The sequence below is a fragment of the Perna viridis genome, chromosome 4, assembly GCF_037379345.1.
Source record: "Perna viridis isolate PV_CMFRI_1.1 ecotype Kerala chromosome 4, ASM3737934v1, whole genome shotgun sequence".
In the NCBI taxonomy this organism is placed as follows: Eukaryota; Metazoa; Mollusca; class Bivalvia; order Mytilida; family Mytilidae; genus Perna; species Perna viridis.
The window spans coordinates 14,749,191-14,770,303 of NC_142448.1; the positions used below are offsets into that span (position 1 = coordinate 14,749,191).

Here is a 21,113-nt window from a genome sequence, read left to right on the forward strand (position 1 = left end):
TGTAATTTTTATCCCAAACGCGCAAAGATCAAATGAAAAACTAAGACTGGTTATGAGACCAGCGTGGAGACCAGGAACTGTTGACATGAATCGCCTCCTGTCTGATTTTTGTAAAGACTGAGCTGCTTAACGACTACTCCAGTGAAAGCAACATGTGCTTTTATCACCCTCGCCAGACTGTCAATCATGAGAAATGAACGTGAACAGATCGATAATAATTACTAGTCAAATACTACAGCTTGATCAAGAATGGAGCACATTAAGGATTTGGAGCTTCTCAATTCATTTCTGTTACTTTTTCTTAAAAATCTTTACCGTCTTCTTTACGATCATTGCACAGCTACTTGGGGTCGGGATTTTTTTTTGGGGGGGGGTGGGTGGGGTGGGGTGGGGGTGCTTAAAAGAAAAATGCGAAATCATGTATTATAACAGCAAATGTTGCACTTACACTATCCATATGTATGAAGTTTTCTGATATATGGGGTCGACTGGTATTTGATTTATCCGAAATTGTAGCACAAGATAAAGGACATCATGCTGAAGTTGCACAAAAAATACAAAGTGCATGTGATATGTAGTTGCTGAGACAAAAATAACAAAAAAAAACCATATCTGCGTCGCCGAAGGTGTAAGAATGTATAGGAATAGAGTCATGTCATCCGTCTGTGAGTGTGTCCGTCTGTTAGTCCTTCTTACCTGAAACTCAAACACCTTAACTCTGACATTTCTGAAACTTTACGCAAAGAATACAAGTCTTCCATTATACAACTAGAAATACGTAATCCACTCCTTTATTCAAGTAAAAAAATGTCAGAATCAAATTATCATGTTGAGGAGCAAACAACAAACCAAATTATATATCATAACGTAAAGTTGTGACTTTCTGAAAACAAATAAGAAAGATAAGTAGTTATCTAAAAAATCTAAAGCTGCCGCGATATTATCTAATCTGTGTTATTATTCTCGTCTTCGTAAGTGCAGTGTTTTTTATGTCGAACCAATGCGTACATGTACTGGTAGATTTTCCCAAAACCACATTTGAAAATTCTGCGTTTTCCATCTGTATGTTTTTTTTTCTTATTATGTTTAAGGAGGTACGACTTACAAGGTTAAGCAACAAAGGTCAAGCTTGTTACGAGGCTTATACTTTTTAGGAGATATCATAATTGTTATACAAGATAACCTAGCTATTTTTCCTAGTGGTTTTAAAAGTGCTTTTTAAAGCATTTCCAGCATTTAACATGCACTAACCCAATTCAGTTAAAATTTTCCATGAGTATCTAACAAATACTGCAAGTTTTAGCTAATTGCCTTCACATAGTTAAAACATAAAGTATGCATAGTCAGTCCACCATTTTCTACATAAATCAGAAATTTTAAAGAGTGTCCATTATGGTTCGCAAAATATTTCGTGGCAAGGGGAAGCAAAGCTCGGCGTTGCTCTTGTTATTTCAGATTTGTTCTAAAGGAGAGGTGCTTTAAATCCAAAGCAAAGAGAAGCATAACATTATTCTATTGTCATGAAGCATTGGCTCGCAGTCTTCTGTTTTAATGGAATTTTGCAATTTTCAACAATTAGCAAAAGCTTTAGGTTGGTCTTTTTTTATTGTTTGTGTATCCTATAATAAAACATACGTAGATGTATATGAGGGTGTAATCCCCTTCGAATACTCGGTACTTTGTTTGTAGGGACTACTCGGTACTCCGGATATTGAGTACCGTACTCTGAAACTTAAAATAAAATAGTACTCGGAACTCCATACATTACGTATTTGGTACTCAATGCTTACGTTTCGGAGGTAAAAATGCAAAACCGAAAGCGACTATTCAAAAGTTACTAGCATTTCTAATGTTTCGTTCAATTCTGTTTGAGTTTGAATTTTTTCAACGTTACTTTAAAGTGTTAAAAAAAACAACCAACGACGATTAACGACGAAAATGTACAATGAGATACAAAATTAAGACATGAAATAAACCATCAAGCTAGGACACTGTACGCGTGCTTACTGGTTAAGAAAAGCAAGGATTTGGAACCAATCGTGAAAAGTTCAGACAGTTCATGGAAATGTAAAAGTAATGTATAAAACAGATATTTCTTAAAGAAAATAAGAGACCCCTCTTAAGCGTATGCACACCCTACCAACTGATCATATTTAGCATTGAATTTCGTATTTAAGGTATATTCTTCTCCCTATCTTCACAGAGAATTGTACCCCCGTCGCCACACATAATGTTTGGATTTTTGGGTCTTGTGAAGGCTTTAAAATCCCAATTTTGTTTTGTTTTTGTTTTAGATTGTTCAATGACAAGTGGGCTCAATAAAAGGTATATAAACTATAATTGAAACAAATCACAGGGAAATAAATTAGAATTACACATTTCATGATGTTAGCACGGACCCCCATCCTGAAATATCGATATGTTCGACCTTTTATGGAACGCTTTCACCACCAGAAACACAACGTAAAATACGCTTTATAATCATAGAGTTCCGTGAAATAATCGCTTGTTCAAATAACTATCTCATTTTTTAAACAAGACCTACAAGTCGACTTACCGGTCTCGACGTGTGTGATAACGGAAAAAAAGATGAAATGATCGGTTAGCATTGCATTTATGTAATATTACCCACTTTCCGATTGAAACACAGGGGCTCGTTACAATTGACTATATAGGTCATATAAATATTATCAAGGACAGTTATGTTATGGTCCCTGGTAACCAGTTGCTTTGATTGAACGGGTCGTCACGGAAACGAAAGAGTATAAAGGGAACCAAGATTCTAGCGAAAGTCGCCCGATTTTAGAGCATATCGCATTCGTGCCATTTCGGATGTTGAAAGTAAGCCAAAATCAGTGGCAGAGAATATTCGACGATTAGCGACTTTGAAGACTTCAATCTTCGATTTGTATTCGCTACCATGTATTCTTTGTGGAAATCCATAATAATTTGTTCCCTACATTGCCAATAAAACTCTTTTTTATCCATTGAATTTTTAATAGATATTCAGTAACTGTAGACAATATGAGCATAGAATTTTAAATAATAATTTTATATGAAAATTGAGGTTTATATAAAAATATTATTTCGAAATTATTTTTCAAGTTAAAGAGTTATAAATTCAAATATAAAATATGAATTATATTATCTAAATGAAAAAAAAATGGACATAAAATAAAGTTATAAATTTTTCAAATTGGGATTCTAATCATGAAACTATCAATTGTTTATGAAGCTGTTTATTTGTCAAGCAATATCACAGTTAATGATATGCAAATTAGTGAATATGACATCACTGAGATTTGCGAACTCGCCTACAATGTATACTGCAAACCATATGCGGTGTGTACGGTGTAGATACCTGTAATTGGGTGGCCTGTAGGCTAAAGAATGTCCTTCGTGTACAACTGCCGTTATTTTCTATATGATGATAAAAATGTTTATTTTACAGAATCACTGGTGAAAACCACAATCCTGACCTGGAACGGTTCCCTTTTCAGAGCACGGCGTCCACCAACACTATACTTTGATCTCAAATTTTACAAATTTAAAAAAGCCCGGTCAAAACCAATATATATATATATATATATATTTCCAGTCCCGCAGAAGGTACGACCAAAAATTTGCTTCGCAAATTTGAGTTACATCGTCGGGAATTTTTCAGACCTCTATATATATTCTACCTGAGCAACCCTCAAAATCAATCCTAGCCTTCCTTGTAATCATTGATCAATTGAGTCCAACTCAATGGACATCTTCCTTACTTTTTCACCCTTCAATTTTATAAGTTGCAGTGATATCCATGAACAAGTTATTCATCACAAACAAATTTTTAAGTAAAAAAAATATGTTTTAAAAGTATGTGTAATCTTGACCTCTCAATAAATTCAATATGTGTCTTCTTTATCCCTAAACTATATCTTGTTTAAGTGTCATTTATATCCATAAGGCTTAATATACAAAAATCATATACAAGAAGCAAATTTTCAGCCGTAAATTTGATCATACATAGTATGAAGGACCTTGACCTTTATCTGCCGACTCCAAAATCCACCGTCTTCTGAAAACCTAAAGCTTTTACATGAATCTGTTCTATTAATATCATCGAAGGTTTACAATAACCCAATTTTCAACTAAATCCCAGGTATAATTTTGTACTTCAAAAATGTGGATGTTTCTCCTATCTTGAAAGAGTACTCAAGGGAACCAAGGTTATAGCGGTAATCAAAAGAATGTAATCCAGGGACAAAGACCAGACATGGAAAACAAACATACACAACAAAGAACATAAAGTAACTAAAATCATACATACATAAAAAGTAACAAAAGTAAATGAGCAACTCGGACTCCACTAAAAACTGGGAGCATGGACCAGGTGCACCGGTAGGGTAAGCGTCCTCTGCTTTTCTAGAAACACCCGCCGAGTTGCTCATAAAAAGTCAAGTCCGGGATAGACAAACGAGGAAAGGCGAACTATGACCCGTTGAATAAATCAGTTTTCATGGTGCTGATGGATACATCATAACGATCCACGAGTTCATGATGACGACCATAAAACATCTGTAGTGATGACTTCAATCTTGTAGCAACATAACCCTGTTCCAGAAGCGTATTTGTTAGAGTTCTAGCGCGATACAAAAAATCTGCGTAGTTTCGGCAAGCTCTGGCATAACGTACGAGTTGTGATATGAACACTCCATACGCAGGAGCCGAAGGGATGTTGCCACAGATGAAAAGAAAGTTTACAATTCTGACTGAAAAGTCATCACGTTTGTCGTAAAGTTTGGTCAATAGTTTTCCCTTACCATCGATTTCTAAGTGTAGGTCAAGATATGAGGCTGACTTCACAGTGTCTGTAGTATCCTTTATCTCAAGTTCTTTTGGGTAGATGCAATGTATCAAATCCCCGAAATTAGGATTGTTTAAAGATAATACGTCATCTATATAGCGGAAACTGAGATTGAAGAATCTAGCCAAACGATATTCATTCTTTCTGATCAAATCAGTTGTACACATAATTTGTCCAAAATCCACTTGGACAAATTAGAAGTGCTGTAAAATCACTTTCAACTTAAGAACTTCAATCTCATGAATACAATAAAATAGGACATGGGTTTTAACAAAATTGTGTTTAATATTGAAAGATAACATCAATACAATATACTGCTTCAATTTTAGAAAGTGATTCCTCAAATGTTTCACTATTTGTTAGAACATGACATTGATCCAAGACAACGAGAATTGTACATATGATTTTTTACATTTACATATAAGATTTACAACCAAATGTGCATTTACAAGACAGAAATCTCTGTCCTCCTGTTTTGATAGCTTCCACACTGCCTCACGGAGAGAAATTTGAATGGATGGGACCGTATCTACAAAGGCACTATCAGTTACTGCCTCAATCTGGTTTCGACTCATAGCCTGATAATAAACAAACTTCAGTTCCTGTGAGGTATCCAAATTTGCTCACTTCTTTGGTGATGCCTCGAATGTTTCGTGGGTCTCTAGGTCCCCTATCGTATTGCCGAACGGGAACGACATTATTACCGACTGAAAGTTCATTTAACTTTTGTTTAGTGTTTCGCATTAGTTTAGTTTTAAACATATTTTATTAGCAAGTAAACAAGTTTGGATTAGACCAAATCACATGGTCTTCTCCATACATGGAATATAACACACAATAAATTGTTTAACAAATAACGACATGTGTAGTGTACAGATATTGATAATTTAATCTTTTACAACAAATCACAAAATGTAAAAAAATCATAATTTGATGTAAAACGTTGATAAATAATAATAAAAAAAAAGAAAAATGCAAAAGGTATTTAAATAAGTCTAAACAAAATCGACCCGAGTGCTGAATAATATGTTGTATTATTGTCAGCAATGCTGGTGTTATCAAGTATTGCGGTATCAAATAAAATTAGTTATTTGATCTTCACCAGTATTCGGAAGATTGTCTATATATAATCTACGCTGTTCTACATACAAGGACATTCTAGGAAGAAATGGATACTATCCTCAACAGGCCAACTACAGGTGCATTTCTGGTCAGGCACCAAACCCACTCTGAAAAGATCAGCTTTCAGTGTACTACTCATGTGACGTGGTCTTGTATGCAAAATATTAAGCTTTCGAATTCCACCATAATAATATGAGGGTGGTTTGAACACGGGAATTTCTCAATTGAGGATTTGAGGATTAACATATTTGGCCTCATTTCTCAAATCGATTGGTTGTGCCTACAATAAGTGTTAAACAGTCTTTTAGATATGCTGGTACCTTACTATTGTGTACTCTGTGGAATAGATAAAGTTTACGTCTTCGTCGACGATCTGCTAATGTCTCCCAACCAGTTTCAAAATATAAAGATTCAATACTGGCATATCTTGAAAGACGGATTACAATTCTAGCAGCTTCATTTGTATTTTATCTAATTTATTTGCACATTCTGCAGAACATCCATCCCACAGTTCACCAGAATATTCCAGTAATGGTAAAATATAAGTATGATATATCTCATTCAAATTTGATTTGTTCAGAATGAACTGGAGCTTTCGCAGAACACATAACTGTCTTGTTGCATTTAGACATATATAATCAATATGGGTCGACTACTTACAAACCAAAGACAACACTACTCCTAGAGGCTTGTGAGTATCAACCATTTCTACTCGTTGATCATTAAATTTAATATTGATTGGTTGTTCTATTTCTCGGTTTGTAAAATACACAGCCTTGGTTTTGGCAGGGTTGAAGTCTACCCTCTAGTATTCAGACCACTTTTGTAGTTTATCAAGGTATGAGTTAATGGTATGCTCTATTGTTAAATGATTATGTGACGAAAAGCCTAGTGAGGTATCATCAGCAAATAATCTAGTAAAACTATGCAAATTATAAGATATATCATTTATAAAGATAAAAAATAGTAAGGGTCCAAGAACAGAACCTTGCAGAACTCCCGTGTTGATAAAAGACTTAGATGACATAGAATTGTTAACAAAGCTCTCTGTCGTCTTTTATATAAGTAGCTTTGAAGCCATAAAAGTATGTTATGGTTAATTCCATATGATCTAAGCTTTACTACTAACCCCTTAAGGCATACCTTTTCAAACGCCTTCGAAATATCACAGAACACAAGACAAGTATTATATCTCTTGCTTAGAGCTTCACATATATTATGATAGATCTCAGTCAGTTGATGGACAGCCCAGCCATGAAACCTGACCGAAATTTATATAACAATGAGTTTGTAATAAAATAGTTGTAAGGGTACTTATACACTATTCTCTCTAAAACCTTTCCGACGTAACTTAATAACGCGATGGGTCAACAATTAGAAGGCATAGACTTCTTCCCCTTTCTAAAGCAAGGCATAACTGAGGCAACATATATATTTATTTGTCCTAAAATTCACTTCCAATTTTCCTCATCACAGAACAAATTTGACAATTCATCAAGTGATATAAATAAGATGATTTCACTCAATATTTTAACAGATAAAAATAGCTTTCTACTTCCACCATGCCAACCATCTAATCACTGATCCTATCACATTGTGTAACATCCTACAGAGCTTAGTATGGTAAATCTGACATTTTAATTATAAAGATAGTTACATTCACCATATCTAATTTTCAGGGCCTGATGTCAATGAGGATTCAGACTCTTCGGCTATTGTTTCATAACCAGATTTAGGATTTGTTTCTGCATTTAATGTTTCTCTTTGCGCCTCTGTTAGTTCTTCAATAGCTTTGTAAAAATCAGTAAAATCTACATATGGTTCTATTTTTCCATCTGCATCCAGCTCTAATTTAGCACATTGATAAAATCTACTTGGAAAACGACTGTCACCACTACTTTGTGTTGAGGACTCTGTGCTTGTTCCATTATTTGTACTAAATGTTGATTCTGGCAGTGTGGAGGCAAGAGTGCTTGATGTAGTTAGAGTATCCCTTGGTGGTGACCTGGCCTTTGTTGGTGTTGGGGTGCCTGCTGGAGACTGAGAGCTACTGTGATCTGACAGTTCTATACTAATTGATGGAGTAAGAGGCAAATGGCTGGGAATTCTTGCAGGAGTGGGAGGGGAAAGTGGATTATACGGCCCACTCCGACTGGGTGAGTTGATTGCATTAGCAAGAGGATAATTAAAGTTTCTAACAAGAAGAGTTATATCCCCTCGTTTTTTACACAAAGTTTTAATTTCTGGTGGTCCAGTCATGTAAGCATCATGGTGCATCCTGACAACCTTATCAACGACGGCCTGAGCCACACCATGTAGTGTACTCTGTACTGTAAACTCTGCTGCCACCATACGAGCCACCTCCACATTAACTCTATCACACTGTGTAGCATCCTGTAGTGCTTGGTATAGTCCATCTGACATTATAATTAGAAAACTTGAAGACTTGTCCAGTGGAATTCCTCCATGAACGTAAGGATCTGCGATGACTGGTTCCCGACTGGCATCTCTAAAAACAGATAAAGGAAGTTTAAATAAACCCTTAAATACATCAGCGACAGATATAATTACTGTAATTCTTATTAATCAATACACTTTAAAACCTGTCTATAAAAGACACTTAAGAGAAGAATTTAAGATGCCCTTTATAAGCAGGTGGCTTTTAATAGAGAGTTGTCATGTATTATGCCATTCTCTTGTTTCTATTTTCATGTATAGTTGTACATTGAGTTTTTTTTTGTTATACCTATATATTAAAACAAATATTTTATTTTTTTTTCAATTCATCATGATCTTCATTCTCTAAACACTACAAATAATGCTATCTTTTGTTTGTTTTATATAATCTATTCACTAACAATTTTTTGTTTAAATTGCCAAACTTTCAGTGATATATTCTGAGAAATATTGTGTCCTTCATCCATGGAGTCAATGCCTCAGATGCTTCGAAAGTTTTGTTTTCAATACTGTAAATGTACTAATTTTTCACTGTTTTTGCTGTGGACAGAAAATAACAAAAACTAGTACCCAAGGAATTGTTTTTTAACACCATAAAAACACTTATCACTTTTGAAACTATGAAAATTGATACCCGCAAATATAATCACTTCACGGAATCTGCGAAAATTAATACATTTACAATATACTGTGCAATTTATTTAATTTTTAATTGATCAATATTGCTGATAAAAGTATTGAACAAATCTCACACTTAATCCTAAATGTTTGCTTTTGGAAAGATCAATCAGTACTTTGAAATTAAAAGCATGGATGAAATGCTATATATTAGGAAGGCATCCGGTTAGAACTTGTAATCCCCCAAAAATATAACATTACATTTGCTTCTTAATACTTAAACAAACTACAAATACTGTGAGCAATACAAAACCCTCTGGAAGAATAGTTATTACATTCCTTTATGCACTTCTACAAATGATGCCCAACCTTCCTTTAAAATTTTATCAAAATCCCTTCAGTAGTTAAGAGTTGCCCACATACAAGAAATATGCACCGATAGGGAAGACAGAGTGGGTGATTCCAAACTTTGTTGGTTGATGGTATAATAAAAAGCTAATTAATTCTTAGAAATCAAAATATGCTGTACCATTCCCCATTCTAATTTGCATCCAATGACCTTAACAAAGAGGACAATGACACATGCATACTACAAATATGTGCCCCGTTTAACAATGTTGAGTGCATATTTGATGGCAAGGTTTTATATAGTAAATAATGTATTGGGTTATTGTTCCTATTCAGTAGAAATATGTGCCCATTCTATAAAGATGGCAGTCCAAATTAGTTTGACTACTTTCAAGATGAGGATGAAAATCAAACATAAATAAAAACTAAAAAAAAGTACATTGACTAAATCATTGACAAATATAAGTTATTAGATATTTTTAATTTAATCACTCAAGATATGGTTTCCAATGGATAATGGTTGCTTAAAAAGAGTGTAACATTGAGAAAAAAGTAAAGATATTCATTGAAATGATTTATCATTTTGGTTTCAATCTCAAGAAGTACCCTGTAATAGAAGAGTGGTCTGTGCATTTTTTTTATACATTTGACCTTATCTCATATTTATTTCTACATGTATTATGATGTAAAAGCTTTAACATCCATACTTAAGTAATTCTATGTCTTTGAACCCTCCTTTCACATGGTAGTCACCAATACACCTAGTGCTATCAGAACTTCCTACTCTTCTATGTTGTTTTAACTTCTCCATATCTAGTCCTAGAGCAGCCATTCTATTACATTCCTCCTCATTACTAAGGGAGTGATCTACAGATAGCTGCATGACCCTAAGCATACCCTCCTGGTCTGTGATACACAGTAATCCTCTTGTATCTCCTAACATTGACACATGTAATTAATTATATACATAGTACATAACATCCTTGTTATCTAAGTCCTGCTTGATGAAAGTTAAAGATAATTCAAGTTAGAAATATGCTGTTAATTTTGGAATTATTTCAAATTTATTGTTTGTGATGTGGAATTACAATAATTGAAACTGGGATAACAGAAGTTTTAATAGTACTGTACCTGCCAATTCATTTATTTCCCTCTATCTTTGTTTGATGAAAAAGAAAACACTTTATCTTTGATTCCATTCAAACATCAAAACAGTCTTTACCATAATATCATACACATACTCTTTTCAGTGCAATGAAGACTGCAAAATGTTAACTAAGAAAAAAACTTTCAAATAAAACTTAAGACCTACCAACATTGGCTACAAAAAGTTTGTTCTTATAAATCAATGAAACAGTAGCAGTTGTTCCTCCAGATATCTCTTTCTCTAAGTTATCCAGCTGTTTCATAGTGTCAGGGTACTGTTTACAGGCTTCATAATGACTGATTCCCTATAAGGTTAACCACAACATTAGTTTATTAAGGTATGAGCTTGCAAACATTTTTGTGTCATATTTACTTCCATAATGTTTAAACACACATAAATTTTTTAATATTTATTTCCAAACTAAATTGAAAAATTGTCAGTTATTAGAAGTTATCAGTGTTAACCTCTTAATGTGACAACTACATGTATTAGGAAAAAAAAATTCTTGTGTGATCTGTAATTTCTACCCTTTATACCTCGGGTAACTGGAGCTGTATTGTTGTCTTCTCAGCAAAAATGTGATCAATCGATTCAAAAAAACTTTTCTCCACAGCAATGAAGGCCTAAATAATAAAAAAAATTATAAAGTTACATACAAATGCTTTAATAAAAGTTTAAAATGTTGTAGAAAAGAAATAAGATACTTTGTGTTATCAGGTCATGAAAATGACACATCATCTTTGATTCATTAGGCAATACGGTAAGGAGACAGGATTTTCGTGGTCAAACCTATACTGTCAGCCTGTCAACCAAAAATACTGAATATACCAATCCTGAAGACTTCAAAACACTTGACTTATCTATTATCTATGTTACATTGTTTTATCATACTTGTATTTTTAATATACTCTGTCTTTAGTCAAAATATCAAATTTAAAGAGAACTGTGTTTCTGAAACCCGCATGGGAAGAAATGGGCTGGCACATCAGTTAACTTTTAGTAGCCCTTTGTTTGTGTATTTGTGTAACATTTAATCAGTTTCTTTCTTTGTTTTTTTTTAAAATAGAGGTTTTGGAAAATTCCTTCATATAAAAAAATAATAATAATAAAACTAATAACTAAAATTGAAAAGAATTCCTTGATAAGTTTTTTTTTCTCTTCATCTTGTCAGTTCAGACCAGAATTGGTCTAACTGTTCAAGTTTGAATTTGATGAGTGAACAAGTTGAAAATTCTGTGTACCATTCTCATTTCGGTTGATTAAAAGCCCACAGGAATAAGTCATGGAATGACTTTAGTTTACTTTATGTTGCTGGAGTATATAAAGGCAACTATTTTGCTGAACCTGTGTATAATGTTGTTTTTAGGCCAGCTGCAGACTGCCCTGTCATGTGAGGGTTTATTTTCTTTCGACTTTGTCATTCAATGAAGACCCATGGGTGGCCTTGAGCTTACATTTTTCATCCAGGTGGGGTTGTTGTCTCTTTGACATATTCACTATATCCATTCTCCTTATTCTGTACATTGTATACAGAAATTTGTATGCAGAAAAATGTTCTCTTTTTTAAATCACCTGGTATAAAATTTCTTTTATTTCTTCATCTGTATTGTTATTATTAAGCTGCCCAAGAAGAAGTTCTGCTGGCATTCTTTGTGCTGTAAAGTTTGCAACACGACTACCATCATGTCCATCAAAAACACCATACAGAAAACTTTCTGTATCTGTTAATCTAAAAAGAAATAGAAGAATAGGAGTGGATGTGATGAAATCACAATCAGTTGTTCATTTAAATCTCCAAAAATTTCAAAATAACATAAAGTAAACAATATAGAAATTTACAAGGTTTGTTAAAAAAATAGGTAAATTATAGGCATGAAGCTGCAATATCAAAGTACATTTGTACAGAGGAATTTTCATGTTCTTTTAGCTACTGTAACTTTAATGTATGTATAAAGCAATGACTTTTAATGATAAAACTACTGTGTTTTAACAAAAAATCTTTTATTACTTTTATATTTATATATTAAAGATATACAAAACATTTTATAGTATGCGACAATGTTACATGTACAAGATAATCATTTCCATACATTATAAGAAGTAAATAATGAATTGTGTGCATCATAGGAATGGACAATAATAACAAATATGAGAGGGCCTATGTAGTTAAACTAGTAAGTTATTAAATATTGTTGCCAATTATTTTGAACCAACAAGCACTCCATTTTTTTACTCCAATCAAACATTCATACATGTACAGTTCTCGCTGTGTTCCTCTAAAATTAAATAATAAAAGTGGTTTCGCCCTTTTACCTTGTTGGTCTTGCAATAAATATTTCTGAGTAGGTATTATACTTCAAATGATGCATATATCTGCTAATCTGCTTGTACATTTTGCTCCTGTTTTTATTAACTTCTGACTTCTTGGTATTTGTTGCAACAAATTACCTTAGTGATTTCTTATCCCATTTATTTGTCATCAAGTTATTGCACTGAAGTAAATTATTTTTTATTAACAACTTTTTTAATGTTAAAACAACTACATGTTGTACAAGAATATGCACTGGGCTAAATAACAGTCAAATGTGCGATGCTGCTTTTTATCAAAATTGAAGTCAATGGGAATAAAAGTTAGCCAAATCCCATGAATGAATAGATTAAATTCATGCACCTTATACCTGTAGTGAAAACTTCTATCCTAAAACTCATGCACCTTTTACCAAAAGTAAAATTTTTTTCCTCTTACTCATCATACCAAAAATGAAACGTTACTGAAAACTTCTGTCCTCCAACCTATTATACTTTACATCAGAAGTGAAAACTTCTGTCCTCCAACCTATTACACTTTACGTCAGAAGTGAAAACTTTTGTTCTCTAATTCATGCAACTTTTAAACAATGTGAAATTGTCTGTCCTGAAGCTCATGCATCTCATACCTGATGTAAAAACTTGTCCTCAAGCTCATACATCTTTTACCAGAGGTGAAAATTTCTGTCTTTAAACTCATGAGTCTCATTACTAAAATGAAAACTTTTATCCTCAAATTCATACACCTTTTACCTGAAGTGAAAACTTCTGTCCTCGAATTCATGCTCCTCTTGTCTAAAGCCATCCTCTCTGTAAACTTGATTTGTTGAAAATCCAACACCAGACAGCTGACAAACAGGTAGGTCGTCTGTCCAACTCAGGGCATGGCTCTATAATAAAAGGGTGATTTATATTTCTTCATGAACATATGTGTGTCTTAGTCTACATAAAATGTATGCATATACATTTGTTTACTGGTTTAGCCCCATTCCGGTGGTCAAAATGTTAAGCCTTCAATAAAACTTAAAAAAGCAAACAATTTTTGTTTCTATACATGTACTAATAATATTTGTCTATTAAATGTTGATGTAAATTATCATGTGTGAATGAAATAATGATCCCCTTAATTGATAAATGAATAGCATAGGTCATTTTTGTTTTGGGTTAACCTGGTTCCATTGGTTCCTGTTTTTCTTGGTCATGCATACATTTGATTGTCATCTGACTTTAATGAATGAGGAATGCCTCATACATGTACCTGGCAGATGATAAATCAATTATCATTGTATTATTGTAAATTAAAAATCAATCTTTAAATGTGGATTTAACTTGGACTGCATGTATTAAAGTGTTTTAAGGTGTACAGTAAATCACAATGGAGAACTTATAAAATGGATAATACACAGATGTATGGAATGTTGACATGATTTACATATATTATCGAACACCTCTTGACCTGACCTCAATGGCATCCAGATGTACATACACCTGTTCTTTAAAAGCGAGCACCGCAAAGCGGTGTGAGCTCTACGATTATAATGTGTACTATCTTACTTTTCCTTAAGGTTCCTCAATATACTAAAAAAAAGTTATGTCTCGGAAGTTACAAAATATGACTGTCCTTACATGTATGGAGAAAACTCATTGTTTCCTTAAATCAAACAAATAAAAATATGATGGTTGAGATTACATTTCAGTAAAAATAACTTCATCTTTTCTGATACTTTTCCAGTCTTTTCATTTTTTTACTCATTAAAAGAAGTGAATATGATGTCTTTTTAAAAAGTTAGGGAAAAACATGGTTATGGTTGTAAATATGGGGCGGTACGTATGTGTATCTCCGCTGTTCACTGTTGCAATTATAAAGAACCTAACCCGCCTTGGACAAAATATAACTCCAACTGTATTATCCAAATCAGAGGATAGCTTTTCTAAGAAAGGAAAAGCAATGTCTTGTTTTAGAGATTTACAGCTGTCACTTGTGTTTTTATTTTGTTTGGTAGAACCACAAATCTATCGATTTGTTTCATAATTATGAAGTAGTTTCAAGTGACACATTTTTACAAAACAGAAAATGGTCATTGGTATTCTGCATACTGATCCCATAGAAAAATGGAAAATTTGTGGTTAAACTGTTTAAGACCAGAAGTTATTAAGAGAACTTAGTGAGAGCGGTACAGGATTGATATGCGCATGCCCAACAAAATGGCAGGAATTTTGAACAGCTCCTGATATTTTTCGATATTTTTCATATTTCTAAATCCTGAATTGATTACAAAATTGTAGTGGTCAGTGGGTAAGATTGCATTACACAAACATCACACAGAGAAACACATCTTGAAGGCCATCATACAGAATTTTTGCCCAGTAGTTGTCACCGTCAGATTTACTGATGGGACCGTAAACAATAATGGCGTCTATGACACCAAAACTGACCTTAGTCATCTTAATACAAGGCTTCATCATCCGATACACATCTATCCATCTGAGAGATGAAGTTCACCCATTTATTATTGTAAACAACCATACCTGTTCAACAGATTACGACTGTGTTGTTATTAGAGTGATTACTAATCAGAACAATGGGAGGGATATGCATGCATGTCCAAAACATCGACCTAGTATCATCTTAGCATACCTGTCCATGTTCCTTATCACAATGGCTAATGATGTAAACATCAATCCTGGACCATCAATATCTGGATCAATTTATCCATGCGGTACTTGTGACAAGCCAGTTACATGGGATGATAAAGGCATTTTATGCAATACATGCAACCAATGGTATCATGCAAATTGCCAGTCCATGAGATCTAGCCTATACTTAGAACATGTCAACGACTCTGCTGTCGCTTGGGATTGCCTTGCCTGTAACTGCCCAAACTATACATCATTTTGCTTCTCCATGGTTTTCAGTACATCAAACCAGTTTAGTGTGTTATCAGACACCTCCTTTGCCAGTCCAGTTCCATCTAACCAAATTAAACCAGTGCATACGTCAACACCAACGAGAACAACGTCAACATCAAAGCGAGTAAAACAACAACCACTAAGAATAGTAAATGTAAATTTCCAGTCCATTAAAACAAATCAACATCTGATCGAAAACATGATTAGCAGTACAAACCCAGATATAATATTTGGCACAGAAACTTGGGTTGATAGCAGTATAAACGACCCACAGATTTTTCCATCAGGCTATACCATTTTCAGAAACGATCGCAATCTATCAGGCGGTGGTGTCCTTATAGCAGTAAACAACAACTACATTGCTACAGCTACACCGGAACTACAAACTGACTGTGAAATAGTATGGTGCAAGTTAGAGCTGGTCGGCCACAAAGCTATATACCTTTGCACTTACTACAACCCTAGAACATCCAATGAAGAGAGTATGAACCAATTTGGCAAGAGCTTGGAAAGAGCTTCCAGAATAAAAAATGCTTTTGTAGTGGTAGCTGGAGACTTTAATCTTCCTGGCTGGGACTGGAAGGAAACACACTAAAGGCAAACACTCAGTATGCAAAAATTCATCATAATTTTACAGACATATTAGACGATCATGGTCTTACACAAATAGTAGAAGAACCAACTAGAGGTACCAACACCTTAGATCTCGTCATCACAAACCACCCTTCTAGTTTCCGTAGGACAGAGATCATTCCAGGAAATTCCGACCATGACATTGTTTACACTGAAATAGATATCATTCCAACTAGACAACAACAGAAACCATGACAGATTCCACTGTATAGCAAAGCAAAATGGGAAAATGTTGTCAATGATGTCAAATCCATCCATGAAGAAATCATCAATATGAAGAGCAATGGAGAATCAGTGAACTCTATGTGGAACCTTTTTCAGTCTAAATTAGAAGACAGCATAAAAAGAAACATACCACACAAAACAGCAAAAAATAAAGATGGATGTCCATGGATAAACAGAGACTTAAAGTGATTGATCCGTAAGAGAGACCGATGCTATAAACGAAAGAAGAAATCTGGCAACAAAGCGGATAAGGAAAAATATAAAAAGTTAAAACAGGAAACACAGAGACAACTTAGGAAAGCATATTGGCAGTATATAGAGGGCATAGTGACACCAGAATAAGATGACCGTGCTGGAAGTGGAAACTGTATGAAACGCTTCTGGACCTATATAAGCATAAAAGATCAAATAACAACAATATACCACCATTGAAAGCAGATGGAACGTTACATCCAGATTCCAAAGATAAAGCTAACATCTTAAATAAACAATTCCAGAAGGCATTTTCAACCAAGTCCGAAGTATCAGTTGAATCTTTTACTGACACCTGTAGTATGAAAGGTACATACGATACCATGCCAGACATCCAGATTACAGAAGTGGGTGCTACTAAACTATTGAAAAACCTGAACCCTCACAAGGCACCTGGACCGGGCAATATTACACGAAGAGTCCTGAAAAAACTGGCCATTCACCTATCAGCGATACTTACCATCATATACAGAGAGTCCTATAACAACGGAGAAATACCCAGTATCTGGAAAACAGCCTTCGACTGTCCCATCTTCAAGAAAGGCAAGAAGTTTGAGGCTATAAACTATCGTCCAGTATCTCTGACTTGTATCGTCTGCAAAATAATGGAACATATCATCACCAGCAACATCATGGCACATGCTGACAGACATGATATATTACATCCACTACAGCATGGGTTCCGGAAAGGTCTGTCCTGTGACACTCAACTTGTTGAGTTTGTTGATGATATAACCAGAAACCTTGACAACGGTAAACAAACAGACTGTCTGATTATGGATTTTAGTAAAGCTTTTGACAAAGTGTGCCACAGCTTATTGACCCACAAATTACATCATTATGGGATAAGAGGTAACACCAACAGATGGATACAAAGCTTTCTTAATAATCGAAATCAGGCAGTAGTCGTAGAAGGAGAAACATTCCAATACATACAGGTGGAATCTGGTGTCCCTCTGGGATCGGTTTTGGGCCCCAGCTTGTTCTTATACTACATCAACGACATGCCGGAAAACATCATATCAAAAACCAGATTGTTTGCAGACGACACTATCGTATATCTTACAATAACATCTGATATCGATAGGATAAGTCTACAAGATGACCTAAATAAATTGGCAGAATGGGAACAAAGATGGAAAATGAGCTTCCATCCCAAGAAATGCAATGTTCTGTCAATCTCAAGAAAGAAACAGCTATTCAGAACAGCTATTTCCTCCATGGCCATGAACTGGAGCACGTAACAACTGCGAAATATCTAGGTGTTTCTATAACATCAGATATGAAGTGGAACCAGCACATATCAAACATCTGCAAGAAAGCAAACAACACCTTGACCTTCTTGAGACGAAATCTTAACATCAGAAATGCAGAACATTAAGGAGAAAGCTTACCAGTCATTAGTTAGACCAACCATGGAATACGCATGCACAACCTGGGACCCATACTTGAAAGAGGACAAACACCGGATTGAAATGGTCCAGCGTAGAGCAGCCAGATATGTATCGAACAGATACCACAACACTTCTTCAGTTACCAACATGCTAGAAGATCTAAAATGGCCAACACTAGAAGAACGTAGGAGGAGAGCTAGACTCGTACTAATGTACAAACTGGCAAATGGTCTGGTGAAAATCGACGCGACCAACAGATTGAGCAGTCCAGCAAGACTCAGTCGAAATATGGGCCTACACTCCTACCAATTACCATCATGCAACACAGTACTGAGGAAAGAGTCATTCTACCCAAGAACCATCCGGGACTGGAATGCTCTGCCCACTGACATTGCCTCTGACAAGAGTCTTGAATCTTTCAAGGCTCATTTACTTGATTAAATTAATCAAGTTGTTTTCACTTGCACAGTTAATTGTACAGCACACTTTGTTAATTTTTCTTTTAATGGCTACCAAAAGTAAAATAGGGCATTGCGCACTAAAAGTGACAGTATCATCAGTAATTGATGGCGGTCGCGAACTGGTAGAAGTAGAAGTACATAAAATACGAGTTCGTAATATATGTCTCTTAGATTAGTGTATGACTCATTTTCGAATGTAAAATTGGCATACTCCTAGTCTTGGGGGTGAACCGACTGATATTGATCCATTGGCAAGTCTCGTTCTGTCCATTTTGTAAATATTCATTCAGTTCCTTAAATGTAGTAAGAAAATGCATCAGTCGATGATAGCCTTTTACAGGGGATATCATAGAGAAAAGGGAAGGAAACAGAGAAATATGCCACAAGAAAATGGCGATTATTTCCTCTCGGAAAAGCTTTGGGTTCTTTAAAAATTCCCGATAAATATATAAAGTAACGCTGTGTTCTCGCTAACGAGATGTTCATTTCATTGGCTGTAAACTTAGCCGAAACATAACGAATATTGTAATTAGCCACGTGCATAACAGCTTCGTCTTTTCTCAGGTTAAACCTCTAGATTCGACATCCTTTATATAATAATTTACAAATAATATTCAAACCGTAGACATTTATTTGAAAATTTAAACAAAGCAAGTACATATACAGGGGGTCATTTTTTTTGTAAGTGGAAAAGGGGGGTTCAGTTTTTTTTATATAACTTCAAAGAGAGGGGGGGGGGTCATTTTTTTGCACTTGGATTTCAAGAGGGGTCCAAATTTTTAGTTACGCAGAGCATTACACCAGTCAAATTAAAACATATTTTACCACCTCTAAACATTTTATTTCATTGTCACATGCACGATCTCTGGTAAAATTAAGTTAACACACCAACATCACCATCAGAACCTAAAACATTTACAGTTATTAAATCAAATTGGTCCGACTTATCTGCTGACGATTCAATTTCCTTACCAATATCTTGAATCTCAAGAGCTGTGTCTGATTCTGCTTGATTTTGATCAGACTTTTCTAAAGTATCAAGTTTTGGAATTGAAGACTTGAATTTTTTATTGTAAGAATTCTTTAACATCTCAACTGCTTTTGCTTCAAAGAGTAATCAAGGGAACTACGGTTATAACGGTAATAAGAAGAATGTTATCCAGGGACAAAGACCAGACATGGAAAACAGACGTACAAAGAACATGAAATTTTGTTAAAATCAAATATACAAATTAACAAAAGCAAACGAGCAACTATGACTCCACTAAAAACTTGGAGCATGGACCAGGTGCGCCAGTAGGGTAAGCGTCCTCTGCTTTTCTATAAACACCAGCCGAGTTGCTCATAAAAAGTCAAGTCCGGGGTAGACGAAAGAGGAAAGGAAAACCATGATACGTTGAACAAATCAGTTTTCATGGCGCATATGGATACACCGTAGCGATCCACGATTTCATGATGACGACCATAACATAAAACTTCTATAGGGATGACTTCAATCTTGTAGCAACACAACCCTGTTCCAGAAGTTTATTTGTTAGAATTCTAGCGCGATACAAAAACTCTGCGTAGTTTCGGCAAGCTCTGGCATAATGTAGGAGTTGTTATATGAAAACTCCATACGCGTGTTTAATAGAGGGGGTATCACATTTTAAAAAAACTGTTTTTAAGGGGGATAAGAAAAAATCATTGGAGGGGGGTCAAGAAAATTTTATATGATTTCAAAATGACTAGTCCCCTCTCCCAGGTAAATAATGATAAATTTCTATATCCATTTGAATCGTAAGGGGAAAAAGGGGGGCTATATAGTCAAATTTTGTGTCCTGGATCTTTTTATGTAATATTCAAACCAGAACCTTTTTTTCGCCTATTGCATCTTTGTATTTATATAAAATAATATATCTTGTCTGCCTTTCTATTTCAAATGTGATCCTGGCCCCGACCCCCACTCATAAAAATCAACATGGTTACTCGGAGGCGTATTCAGGTGATGGAGTGGCGGGTGTGCGCCCCCTAAAATTTGCAAAGCATGGGTTTTCAGGGTTAGATTTAGGTGGTTTCAAGTTGAAATTTTAAATTTCTCGCTAATTTTACCACAAAATATATCTACATTGCACCCACTCTATAATATTTCAAAAATTTAACCTCAAAATTTGTGTCAAAGCAAAATATGATGAAAGCTATTTACAGGATAGTGAACAGGGACGGCTCCAGACACATTGAAATGAGAGGTGCAAGCCAATGTGATGGTGATGCCAAGACATTATTTTCCATGTTTTGTCAATTTTACACATGAAAATAACTAATTTTCTGGTAAAAAGGAGGGGTGCCAACCCCCTCTGATCAATGAACAGGTATTACCAGCACAGTTGACTAATAATTATCATTCGATA

The 21,113-nt window shown here is 34.8% G+C and overlaps 1 protein-coding gene across 3 annotated transcripts; it reads right to left on the bottom strand.

Moving 5' to 3' along the window:
* Positions 1–5,715: 5,715 nt before the first annotated feature.
* LOC148619004 (TGF-beta-activated kinase 1 and MAP3K7-binding protein 1-like) lies at positions 5,716–19,095 on the bottom strand. 3 transcript variants are annotated; one of them, XM_088578478.1, is made up of 7 exons: positions 18,935–19,095; positions 13,602–13,738; positions 12,114–12,270; positions 11,078–11,164; positions 10,707–10,845; positions 10,102–10,330; positions 5,716–8,480 (listed from the first exon to the last, which is right to left on the bottom strand). In XM_088578478.1, the coding sequence occupies exons 1-7, from the start codon at positions 19,007–19,009 to the stop codon at positions 7,640–7,642; spliced, it is 1,665 nt and encodes a 554-aa protein (XP_088434604.1). In that variant the 5' UTR covers positions 19,010–19,095; the 3' UTR covers positions 5,716–7,639. The 3 variants fall into 3 exon arrangements, with proteins under 3 accessions (XP_088434604.1, XP_088434605.1, XP_088434606.1); XM_088578479.1 differs by lacking the exon at positions 18,935–19,095 and adding an exon at positions 15,487–15,627; XM_088578480.1 differs by lacking the exons at positions 13,602–13,738; positions 18,935–19,095 and adding an exon at positions 13,353–13,378 and having other exon boundaries at positions 12,114–12,272.
* Between the last annotated feature and the right edge of the window lie 2,018 nt (positions 19,096–21,113).

What these genes read in the sequence shown, in the direction of transcription:
- LOC148619004 (XM_088578478.1), bottom strand. Translation starts at nt 19,009, where the DNA reads ATGAATATTTACAAAATGGACAGAACGAGACTTGCCAATGGATCAATA. An exon ending in GACAGAAGTTTTCACTTCAG is followed by an intron (nt 12,271 to 13,601) that starts GTAAAAGGTGTA and finishes ATTTCTTTTTAG; the next exon opens with ATTAACAGATACAGAAAGTT. An exon ending in AAAGACATAGAATTACTTAA is followed by an intron (nt 8,481 to 10,101) that starts GTATGGATGTTA and finishes ATCTGTTTTTAG; the next exon opens with AGATGCCAGTCGGGAACCAG.